This window comes from Microtus ochrogaster, linkage group LG4 (genome assembly GCF_000317375.1).
Source record: "Microtus ochrogaster isolate Prairie Vole_2 linkage group LG4, MicOch1.0, whole genome shotgun sequence".
NCBI classification, from domain to species: domain Eukaryota; kingdom Metazoa; phylum Chordata; class Mammalia; order Rodentia; family Cricetidae; genus Microtus; species Microtus ochrogaster.
The window spans coordinates 49,087,077-49,099,030 of record NC_022030.1 but is presented as its reverse complement, the minus strand read 5'-3'; the positions used below and the strand labels follow the sequence as shown (position 1 = coordinate 49,099,030).

Here is an 11,954-nt window from a genome sequence, read left to right as displayed (position 1 = left end):
GAGTCCCTCAGTACTAAGCCCCACCCACACTTCCAGCGAGTCCCTCAGTACTAAGCCCCACCCACACTTCCAATATCAGTCTCCACCCGTAGTAATGCTACAAAGTGACAAGAAATGTCAGCTGATATTTCAAATGCATATCTTCTTATAATATCAATGACATTTTAAAGTGTGGAGACACTTCGTGTGCTTTCTTGAAATGCTAGATAGCTCTCTGTCACAGAAGAGCAACTATTCCCCTACAGGGGGGACCTTAAGATCGCTATGCATGAAAGGGATTTAGGTCAATGAGATGGCTCCATGGGTAAAGTCACGTGCTATAGAGTCTTGACAATCTGAGTTGAATCCTGGGACCCACAGGATGGAAGGAGAGAATCCACTTCTCCGGGGTCTCCTCCAATATTTACAAGTGTCATGCCTGCCCCCGATCAATCACACACGTCAATAAATATTAGAAACATGAAATTCTTTAGCACAATACATCAATTACTTCCTTTTAGATAGAATGTTACAACAGATCCAGAATTATCTACCAGTTCCCCCGAATGTGCTGGGGAATAAAATTCAGGTTTGTATCTCTGCCAGTACTTCTGCACCCAAGTTCTGTTTATCTAGGATACATCTTGATGGTCAAACCTTGGCCTGAAATACAATGCCTGTCTTCTTTTTCTAGCCATTTCTATATTCCTCAAAGTGTCTCTGGACCTTGTCTTCACCCAAAGAAAGTCCTACTCCTCATATCTGGATTGGCAGGGCTTGAAAAAGGATGTTCTCATGAGAGGAAAGTGACTCAAATGAAAACTGCACCGGGCATCACTAAATAAAGCTGCACATTTTGTCTTAGCCTTTGACCTTTGTTACAATGTCTACTTCGAGTGCATGTCTTGGAGAATAAATCTCAACACATACTTTACATTCACTGTGTAAAATAGTATATCTCAGAAAAAATTTTAAAAAAATCACCCTAGCATTTGTAACACTGCAATTTCATAGACATTACATCATGTGACCTCTCCAACCCCTCCTGAGACAACTGTGTCCTGACCCATCCCCCAGGGGAGGACTGTTGGATCTGAGAAGGTACTAATATCAGGACAAGAGGCTTGTGTGCACTGGACTATGACGAGTGAGTTCTCAACTTGAACTTCTGTCTCCACATCGAAAATACAAAATGGAGTAAGCTGTTAGGAAGTCCCCAGTGTCTTCAGTCAGTGACATTAAAAGGCTAGAGTCACAAGTTTCAGCTCCAGAGAGAGTATCCTCTGGTGACAGACAGAGCCATCTGGCATTATATAGTGAGAACACTGACCCAGGGGAAAGGCTGTCCTGGGGAGGAGCAAGAAAGTGGGCAAGGCTGGAGGAAGGCTGATGACGTCTCTTTAGAACCAGACCATTTGATCTGCAGGGCAGAGGAATGTTAAAACAACTTCCTGGCGGTAAAAATAACAGAGTAGATAGGTTCAACAAATTAGAAGTAATGCAAGGTAGAGCAATGGCTGAGGGAGGGAGAACACCCCAAAAAAGCAGACACACACTCTTACTTCTGAGTCAGGACTCAAAGTACAACTCCTGGATTCCAGCACCCATGCTTTCTCCACATAAAGTTACACTGGAAACGCTGTGTTAGAAGGATGTTCAGATGATAATTCAAACTGATCTTGAAGCAGAGGACATGCAGCAGCTGTCCAGAACTCACCCCATATTCTCCAGGCAGAATTCCTATGCACCATCTCCAAACACTAAACCAGGGTGGGGCTGAGTCAGATATGGGGTAAACAGGGTTTCCATAACTCACCAATGAAGTGATTTGGTCCCAAAGCCAGCATCTCTTCTAGCAGGACAAGGCCCCCTGGAGCCTGGAGGGGTGTCACGCTTCGTCCATCTATGAGGGAGCACTGTTGAAAGCCCGTGGCTGTGACCTTCCACAGCAAGATCAGTGAAGCGGTGGCATCCTGCCGAATTCTGAAAACAAGAATTACATCAATGCAATGTCACCCTTGCTAAAATTCATCTTAGGACCGATTCATCAGCTCCAAGATGAGAATACAGATGGACTGTCCCTCCACACAAAGTGACAGGAAAAGCAAAGGAGTGGCTGTATAAACAAGCACCCACCTTGTACACAATGGAGTAATCACACTTATCAGAAACGACTACTCCCCTCCATTTGCTCAACGTCTACCATGAAGTGACTAGTGACTCCATCTTGCTAATGATAATGATACTAAAATGCAGATGAGGTTCTTCTACAGATAAATGTAAATGGAATCCTGCTTAAGTTTATCCTAGATGCACACTGCAATCCCACCCATCCTTCCGAGCCATGCTATCACAGTGAGCAGTACATCACGCCTTTCCATCTTCTCAAGGCTTGCAGGATAAGCTCCAAAGAATAATGGATAATCTAAAACCAGTGAACCCCTGCCAGCTCCCTCTCAGCTTCACTCCCAGAATCTGTATCCCTGTCACCCAGGGTTCCGGCTACCTACAGGATTTTGCCTGGCCACTAAGCTATGTGTGTTCCTTTCACCATAGGGATTATTTGTGCCTCTAGCCTGTGGGACCCTAGGTCCCTTCCTATGATGCCAGCACACTGTGCCAGCAGCTGCTTGCTCTCCTTGTACTTTAGAGGACCCAGGTCCTACCTCCCTCGGTCAGCAGACCCCACATAGCTGCTCCCCTAGTACAAGCTCCCTAGTGTGGCATAGATCTCAATAACATCTTTGTGAATGACCGGATTCATGAATAAGTGAAACTATGATATAAGGAGCTAATGACGCCCACACTCGAATTTGGGGTGCCCACAGATCATACACCATTCCCATCTTGCTCAGCCCATGTCACACTGAGGTTTCCATCCATTTCTGCCACCCAAGAGAGGTCCAGAGGGCATAAGATTTGTTGAGAAGGAAGAATCGGAAAGCCCCGGATGGGGTGGGAGAGGAGGGCTGCTAAGAATGAAGTTATGATGGTGGATAATAGGACCAACTCAAGATTGAGCTGGAGGACGCCACTGCAAGTAAAATTGCAATGAACTAACGTGTCAGCCTCAAGCCAGCTCCCAACCTCCAGACTTGCAGCTATGGAAGGTACTGTGAAACACTTAACGTGGGGTTCCCCCTGCTGGTAGAGCTGGGAGCCACCTTAAACTTCGCCTCTGCCTAGGGGGACTTTCCTCTAAGACCTTCTGGGCCTGTCTAGGCACCTTTGTCAGGGTGACCTCACTGCTTGGGTTGGTGGGGAAGGTAGAGAGGATCTACCTTCAGTTTAATTGAGATCCTTCTGGTAGACATTGTCAGTGAGCTCACTTTTGGGAACTCCAGGCAGGCAAAGTTGGTCAGGACCCACAGGCTAGGTGGATAATGAGCCAATACCTACAATGGAGAGCCAGTGCACAGAACCAGCTGGTCAAAGTCGCATGGCTCTTGTCCTCTAAAGTCCCCTGGGAACTGTGGGGGACTAGAGTTGGAAGGGCGTCAGTTAATGGCAGCAAAAAGCAGCTAGTCAGTGTGTCTGAAACATTCTCAGGCTGGCTCCTTCGGACTGCCAGCTGTGTGCCCCTGGGCAGATGCCAGCCTCCCTGGGTCCCATGTAAATCACCCATACACATCAAGTGGCTTCTCAGCCACAGCTGCTTTCCTTTGTCTCTTTTCTATCTCCCAGGAGGCAATGGGCAGTCTGTCACTCAACAATTTAAGTATAGACCAAATGCTTTCCCTATGCCACTTGCCTTGAAAGAGAAAGTTCTAATACATAGGTTTTTTTGATTCACAATAAATTACACAATTGAATCTAATGGTCCATTAAAATTTTGAGAAGCAAAAGTCATCTGGGAGGTGAGATAACAAACTCCAAATCTTTCCTAAGGCCGCTGGGTCTCCTCTGTCAGCTCTGATTTGCCCGATCCCATTTTCTACTGCATCTGAGCAGCTGACCAGACCCTAACCCTCCCACAATGATCCTCCTTATTCTTGCTTTCTGAGGGGCATAGGTCAGGTTCCTATGTGGGATTCATTCACGATTCCCCCTGGTTTGGTCAGTGGCACACGAGATGCGTGGTTGACACCTGCCAACACACTGTGCCTATAGCACTGCTCTTAACAGGTTTGAACCAAGAAAGTTCTTACTTTACAGAGGTGTTCTGTGGCACATCAAAAGACACAAGGCGGCCACCTGCAGAGTTATTGGAGCTGGCATTCCCGCAGGCAACATCAGGGACCACCTGGAAGAGAAAGGACCCATTACCTGGGAGGAGCCACGGTATGAGATAATAACATTCAGTAAAATCTGCAAGCTGTGTCCGGTGTCTCTTCTGCTTTGTTCAGTGATGACACTGTCACCTGATGGAGACTTAAAGGAAAAGGGAAAGCAGTGCCTTTTGACTTTATGGCCTGTAGCTTTGCAGAGAGGGCAGCAAGCATTCTCAAGTGCTGGGCCACCTTTCCAGCCCTTACATCTACATTTTTAAGTCACACTGTTGTGTGTTACCAGTTCACACGGGTGGTCAGACGTGACTGCAGAGACTCCGAGTTGGTCCAAATGTTGAGAATAAGTACTGTTGGATGCTGGACCAAATATATATAGCATCTATTTTACCTGCTCTGAAAGGCCCAGGGAACAGAAAGAATGTAGAAGTCAGAGGAAGGGCTGAAGGGAATGCTGACCTTCAGGTACAACATGGCTGCTGCCCACTTGAACTCATAGGAGCAGTGATTACGTATACAAGATCCACACAGAATCGGGTCCGTCAGCATCCTATCACAGGCTGGGGAGGGGCTCATGGGGTCCAATCCACCTGAAGATCTACACACAATTAATGACAGAGGGAGTGGGAGAGGCATTTTCCTCAGTAGTGTGACCACTGGTACGGCACCCATGCTCCTATAAAAAAAGCTCTCAGCCGTCCTCTTGTAGGCAACCGTGGTGAAACTGACTGGGTCACGTGCAAAAAAAAGGCATGTTAGTAAACAGGGGATACTTGGGATGATGAAAGGGATTAATTACAGGAGGGACCAAGGGAGAGTAATGGGGGTAAATATGACCAAATTACATTATGTAGATATATGAAAATACCGTAACAAACTCATTATTATGTACAATTAGCATATGTTAATGACAACACTTTTAAGTGAATTGCAGGATGTGATGGTGTAAGCCTGCAATCCCAGCACTTGGGAGGCTGAGGAGGGCCACAAAAGTCTAAGGCTGGTCTAGGCCATATGGTGATTTCCAGGCTGGACCGGACTATGTCCTAAGACCTCTAAAGAAGAGGAGGCAAAAAGATGGTAAAAGCCAGTGACTGGGGAGTGAAATAGTATCTTCTGAGACATGGCAGGACCGTAACATTCGTGGATTCATGGCAGTTAGGTCAGCAGTGTGTGGTCCTGCAATATGGCAGCCTTATGTGACCCCCACATTGAACTATCTCCCCAATTCCAAAATTAATGCACAGAACTGTACATAGAGATCATCCCAGGAAATAATTCATTTTTAATTTTTACTGAATCTCTTTTTGCTCACACAAATCATCACATAACTGGATTTAGGGGTCACATACCCACCTGGGCAGTACAGCAAGTCAGAGGGCAGCCTGAGCAACCTTGGCCTTGTCGAAAATAAGGAAGGGCAGTGTGGGCGGGGTCAGTGCTAGAATGGATTGGTGCTGGAGTACTTGCCTGGCATCTGTAAAGTTCTAAGTTCAATCCCCACTGCTGAAAAAGTCATGTATACAAGTAAAGACAGATGTAAGGTTGCAGACATGATTTGCTCGGTGACAAACTTAAAGGCCTTCTATTTTTATTGCTTACATTAAAACCCTGGAATTGTTTTGACATTTCTGGTCCCTTCTGTGAAAAATACGTGCCATACGATATTCTTACCTCTACTTGATCCCATTTCATTTCGACGACTTTCTGCCCTGTTTTTGGCTGCCAAGTTGGCAGTGTCACGGTTGCCTGAGCGCGGGGCAGGATTGTGTCAGGCTCATGGGTGGCGGGAACAGGCTGAAGCTGTCTGGGTGCCATGGACTCTGTCCAACCAGAGGCTGGAATACTGGGAAGTGGCTGTTCACAGTTAAGACCTTCATAGCCGTCGTTGCAAATGCAGAAGTAGCCATTGCTGCTGCTGCTGCTGCTGCTGCTGCTGCTGCTGCTGCTGCTGCTGCTGCTGTCGCTGCTGCTGATGCTGCTGCAGTTACCATGGTGACAAGGGTTGTTGGCACATGGATCTGTAACAAACTGAAAGGAGACCATAAATGGGTCAGTTATTCCCTCACAAGGACTGTGGTGTTGCTGGTAGGAAATTCGCTCTCTGGCTTACAGCTCTTCTCTCTTAATACTATTGCTTGTGAGCACGCAATCCTTTGCTTCCGTGGACACTGATTACAGATAACAGAAGCTCAGCAGGAGAAACATGATAAGGAAGAGCCTACCCCAATCCTAAACCCTAAACCACACAGATTTAAGAAACACATCGAGTAGAATTTTTTTAGATAAAATGTTTAAAATAAGACCCCTTATAAAGGGCTTTACCATCAGCTGCCAGTCATGACAAATGTCTTTGTGGATCTAAATTGGAATCTTTTTTATAGCCTAAACCCTTGTAAAAATTCTGAATGAGAAATGGTTGTCCAATTTCTGGCTTGCCTATATCTCACAACTTCCTACCTGATCTTTGGAGTATGTCTTTAAGATAGTGTTATTCAATTGATGGTTTGCAGGGCTGTCTATTCCTATGATAGTCTTTGCTAGACGAGAGCATCATGGGAACATCAGCTGAGCTTGGTGAGATTTTTGGTCCCGTCACTCTGCAGGGTCATCACAGAGAAACTGGGTCTCAGTAGATGAGAAGGAAGAAGAGGCAGTTCTATGTCTCTCCTTAGTGTCCATGTTGATCTGAGCCCTTCACTGCTGACCTCTGAAGGGCCACTGGCTGGTACTCGAAAACGCGCTAAGAACAATGGCACAAGGTCCTCCTGCTCCTCTGGAGCTGGCACCAGGGTCGGGGCTCTGTCTCTGTGGTGCTCAGTTCCAGCTTACTCCCATGATACAGGAAAATTCAATCACAGCAGCTACACCCCCAGCTTCTCGGAGCTGATTGCAGAAGAGAATCCACTACCAAATCAATGGCACAGAAAGGGGCTCTCCGTTCTCTTGCTCAGATGAGTTCATACGACAAGCATGTGTGGCTGCGATTCTGCACCGCAAAAATGACTCTCCTTAATTATGCTCATCCCACAGTTTCCAGCAGACTTTTTCAGGGATGGAAGAGGGTGAGGGACTGAATCAGATGAAGCTCTAAAAACACCACATTAGCGCTGCATTAGCACTCGGTGATTCCTGCTAGGAATCTTGCAGAGTTGATGGGTTAGCCTCCAAAGAGAACAGCAATACTGTCAATAATTTTAAATATTTATAATCTATAGGCACAAAGTAAAACCCACATACCATTCCAAGAAGATGCAGCCCTCCCTCTTCTGGCCCCTTCCTACCTTCAGAGTTTGGTCCCTCCTACTCTTTCTTGTCCCTTTTTTGTGGACTTCAGGTCTCTGGGCCAAAACACCTGCTGGTACACCGACTGTGGTCTTCTCCCAGACTCTGGAATGGCTCTCTACCCCGCCATATTCAGTTCTCTCCCTAGGTGAGGACTTTCCTCACTATGAATCTAAAAGAATCCCTTTCCCTCTGTCCCACATAAAAATGAAATAAAATAAAGTGAGCTCCGCGAATGAGGAGCTTTCAAGCGCCCTACTTACTGCTCTATTTCCAGCACAGCAAGAGAGACGGCGAGGCTTTTTAAAAACGTTGAAAGAAAGAAATGTGGATGGATTGATTGATATTTGGACAGAATGGGATTGGGGGTGGGAGCTGCATGTTTAGTCACAATGCTGGCTCGCTTCTAGTTTATTTTTAGGAGGGCCCAGTGGAATGAGTGTCACCTCAAGAACTAGTTGACAGGGGAAGAAAGAATTTAATTAGCAAGAGCAAAGGGGACAGTTACCACCATGTCTCTGAAATCAGCGTTTAAATCATCCGAGGATGACCTCGTCACAAAGGAAAAATTGGATACACACACCAAAAAAAAAAAAAAGGCAGAACTACATTTAAATCAGAAGGGATCAATACAGAAATTAATTCCAGACGCTGAAGCTGCCATCAGGCTGCTGAATCCGTGTCACTGAGGTAAGTACTGCCATTCTGGGAACAGAGAGACTCTCTGCTTACCAGTTTGGGCTGAACTAGCTGGCCAGAAATCTCCAGTGATCCATCCATTTGTGATCTATCAGAGCTGGGGTCACACCTCAAGTCACTTGGTATAGACTGGGGGGTTGGAATCCAAACATTATTTCGCTGGTGGGGCAAGTACTTCTCCCCCTGAACCATCTCCAGAGCACTCAATTGCATGCTTAGGAAAAGGCACAGTAAGAGAATGACTCCATGGATATTGATTAATGGCTTACTGTGTGCCTGAAACCGCTCTATGTCTGGCAATCAATGCTAAAAGCACAGACAACCATCCAATCTCCCTGAGGAGTTCATTCCTAGTAACCCAGGACCGAGAACAGGTCGCACCTGCCATCCAGTGTGCATGGCCACCTTGTCTAGAAGATCGGCGCATTTGTTATTTCACAGCTGATGTTTCTTGATGCTAAATGAATGACTAATTCAGAATAGAAGCCAAAGTCTTCACGGACTCTCAACAACCTGTATGTCCTGCCTCCAGCTCCTGGGCTTCTTCATCTACTCCTTTCCTCCTCCATTGTCTCCAGACACACTGATTGTGGTTTCTTCAACCCTCCAGGCATTCTTCTGCCTCAGATCCTTTATAATTGGTTAGCCCTCAATCCAGAAAGCCTTGATTCTGGTGACTGCTCTGAGCTTTTTGGGAGTCTCCATCAGTTACTATCTTCCAATAAGGATGTCCCCGAGCATCCTCATTAATGGTCCAGTCTCCACCCCTGTCACAGAGACTCCTCCTCTCCTCCTTTATTTTCCCAAAAACATCTGCATCTTCTAACATATCAAAAAGACCCCCCCCCAGTTTATTTACTTTCTGTCTTCTATTACAATGTTACCTATGAGGTCAGGTTTTTTTCCTGTCCGTTTGGTTCACTTGAATGTCCCCAGTTCCTGTGCCTGGCACCCAGCAGCTGTTGAGAGACTGAGTGAGGGACTTTGAGTATAAGAATCTGCTTTGAGGTGCATTAAGTAATCCCATGGCCATGTTTGTGGAGGGGCTGAAGAACACTCAATCTGCTATAAAAAGCAGGGAGTGTGTACCATCCTGGAGCCAGGCAGCAGGGTGAGCTAGCACAGTGTACAGTCACTGCCGGAGAAGGTAGGAGTAGAGCAAAGGGGCTTTGTTGGGAAGGATACTGCTCTCTGCTTAGAGAATCAAGCACATCTCTGTCCTCAGAGGCCAGCTGAGGAGGTGGGATGGAAAAGACCATGCAGTATGGAAATGGTCAGAAAGTATGGTCTACCCCTTCCAGCTAGGATGGGACCACAACGACCATGGCTCTAGATCCTGGAGTTTGGAGCTATAGGAGGATGAGAAAGAGGACATGCCAGAAAAAGTCTGGATTCTACTCTCATGGATGGTGACTTTGGGCAAGAGAAGGAACTGTCCTAGAGCTCAGCACCCCCAGGAGGGCAAGAATAGGGAGGGCTTGCACCATTCGCTTCCCATTGCATGTCTGTGCGGCGCATTGGAATGGCTTTGGCCACAGCTGTCATCCCTTCGCTGATAGGCAGCCAATCAAGGTCAGAGTCCACCTGTCACAGTACTTTTTGCCTTAAAAAAGAATTCTTCCTTCTTCCTTCAGTAAAGGTCTCGACTATATTCTAATGCCAGGTCCCCAAGCACTTCCCACTAGAAGTGCAGGAAAACAAACCCGTACTTCGGCACCAGGCACATTCAGCCACTCAACCGAGAAGTCCACATCTTACTAAAACACAGGGCCCTGTGCCTTGATATTTCTACATTAGAAACTCTCAATCCACTCAGAAATGATTTAAGATCTACCTGGGCAGTTGGGAGTTGGCAATTCACCGTCTACACAATTATGCATGCAGATAATGGAACTTCAGCAAGATTGCTAGATTGCAAAGGCCAAAATTTTAAAAAACAAAAATTGGGTGAGATGGCTCAGGGGGTAAACACACTTGCTGCACAAGCCTTATGGCATGAGTTCATCCCTGGAATCAACAGTGAAGGAATTGAACATCTAATTCCTGAAAGTTGACCTCTACCTCCACACATGTGCCCCCCTTACACACACACACACACACACACACACACACACACACACACACCTGCACTCACATGCACCCATATTACTCAACTATACATGTATACAATAGCAATTAATAATAAACACATATATATTTTGGACTGGTTTTCACTATGTAGTCCTGGCTAGCTTAGGATTCACAATGTAGACAAAGCTGGCCTCAAAGGCAAGAGCTACCAACCCCAGCTCAAAATGCCCATTTTGTTCAGAGAGCACTTTCTTTTTCTTTCTTTTTCTTCTTTTTTTTTTTTTTTTTTTGGATTTTCGAGACAGGGTTTCTCCATAGCTTTGGGAACTAGCTCTTGTAGTCCAGGCTGGCCTCGAACTCACAGAGATCCACCTGCCTCTGACTCCAGAGTTCTGGGATTAAAGGCGTGTGCCACCACCACCCGGCCAGAGAGCCCTTTCTTGATCTAAGCAGTTTGAGATGTAGCCATCATAACACTAAACAAACCTCTATTTGAAGAAAGAATATTCTACGCCTCGTAGCAGAATTCTATGGTCCCCTTTTTGTATTTCCTGCCCATCGCTGGATCCCTGGTGTTGTAAGCTATCCCTTCATTAAAATTTGCTGTTTCATATTAAGCTAGCCTGGTTATTACGTCGCATACAGTACTGCTGGCTTTTGACAACTTGACACAAGCTAGAGTCAACAGAAAGGAAGGCCTCTCAATTGAGGAAACATCTCCATCCGATCCAGATAACTGCGAAGACGCGCAGGCTCAAGCGGCAGAGAGACCAGCGCACAGGCCCAAGCGGCAAAGACAAGCGCTCAGACATGGCAGATGCTGGATAGTCCAAGCATGAAACAGTGAAGCCCACACTGAGAGCAGATCGCCCCACTACAATTAAATCAAGTAAGTTTTTTGGGGCCTGGCCTGCAGAGTGGTAGGCCTTTTATTGGCGAAGTCCACGGGCGAACGGGGAGCCTGGTCCGGTCCATGAAGAGCCTCCTGAGTGAGGAGAGTGTTCTTGGCCCATGGCGGGACACAGGAAACAAAGCGGGGGCATTGCCCGACCCCCTGGGCCCCCAGTTTGCCTGCAAGAGGTAGTACCCTCTGCTGGGACTGCTCCTCCTCTGCTGCGACCTCTCTCTCCCTGACCCATCCCAGCTTGCGCCCAAGGGCCTCCTTCACTCCCCCTCCCTTCCGCGGGCAGCAGCATCACCCAGTTTAGCCTGTTTGGGCGCTGGGTCCGGAGCTCAGGGCAGGGGGCAGCGGGAGTTTCTCTGTTTTGGTGGCTGGCCTGTAGAGTGGTAGGCCTTTTGTTGGTGAGGTCCCTGGCAAACGGGGAGCCTGGTCCTGTTCCTGAAGACCCTTCTGAATGGTGAGAGGGATCTTGGCCCGCGGCGGGAGCCAGGAAATGGAGCAGGGGCATTTTGTAAGGGGGGCGGGGAGGGGGGGGCCAGGCCAGCAGGGAAACCTGATCCTGTTTTAAAAGACCCATTAGATAGCATCAATAGGAGGAGATGGGCAGGCACCAAGGCAAAAATTTACCCAACAATCTAAAAAACAACATGAAAACACCAGAACCTAATGATCTTACAACAGAAGGACTTGAACACCCTAACACAGAAGAATAGGAAAAAATTGACTTTATGAAAGCAATAGAGTCCCTTAAACAACATGTAAAAAACGCCCTTATAGAAATGGATGAGAAGTAT

The 11,954-nt window shown here is 46.8% G+C and overlaps 1 protein-coding gene across 1 annotated transcript in view; it reads right to left on the bottom strand.

Annotated features, from left to right (window-relative positions):
* The window catches only part of Dner (delta/notch like EGF repeat containing), a 303,919-nt gene that overhangs the window by 175,991 nt on the left and 115,974 nt on the right, over nucleotides 1-11,954 (bottom strand). Inside the window, exons 2-4 of the mRNA XM_005361514.3 lie at nucleotides 5,880-6,236; nucleotides 4,128-4,222; nucleotides 1,796-1,962 (exon numbers count right to left, since the gene is read on the bottom strand). Of these exons, the coding sequence (XP_005361571.1) occupies nucleotides 1,796-1,962; nucleotides 4,128-4,222; nucleotides 5,880-6,236 (619 nt within the window). The remainder of the gene's footprint in view (nucleotides 1-1,795; nucleotides 1,963-4,127; nucleotides 4,223-5,879; nucleotides 6,237-11,954) is intronic.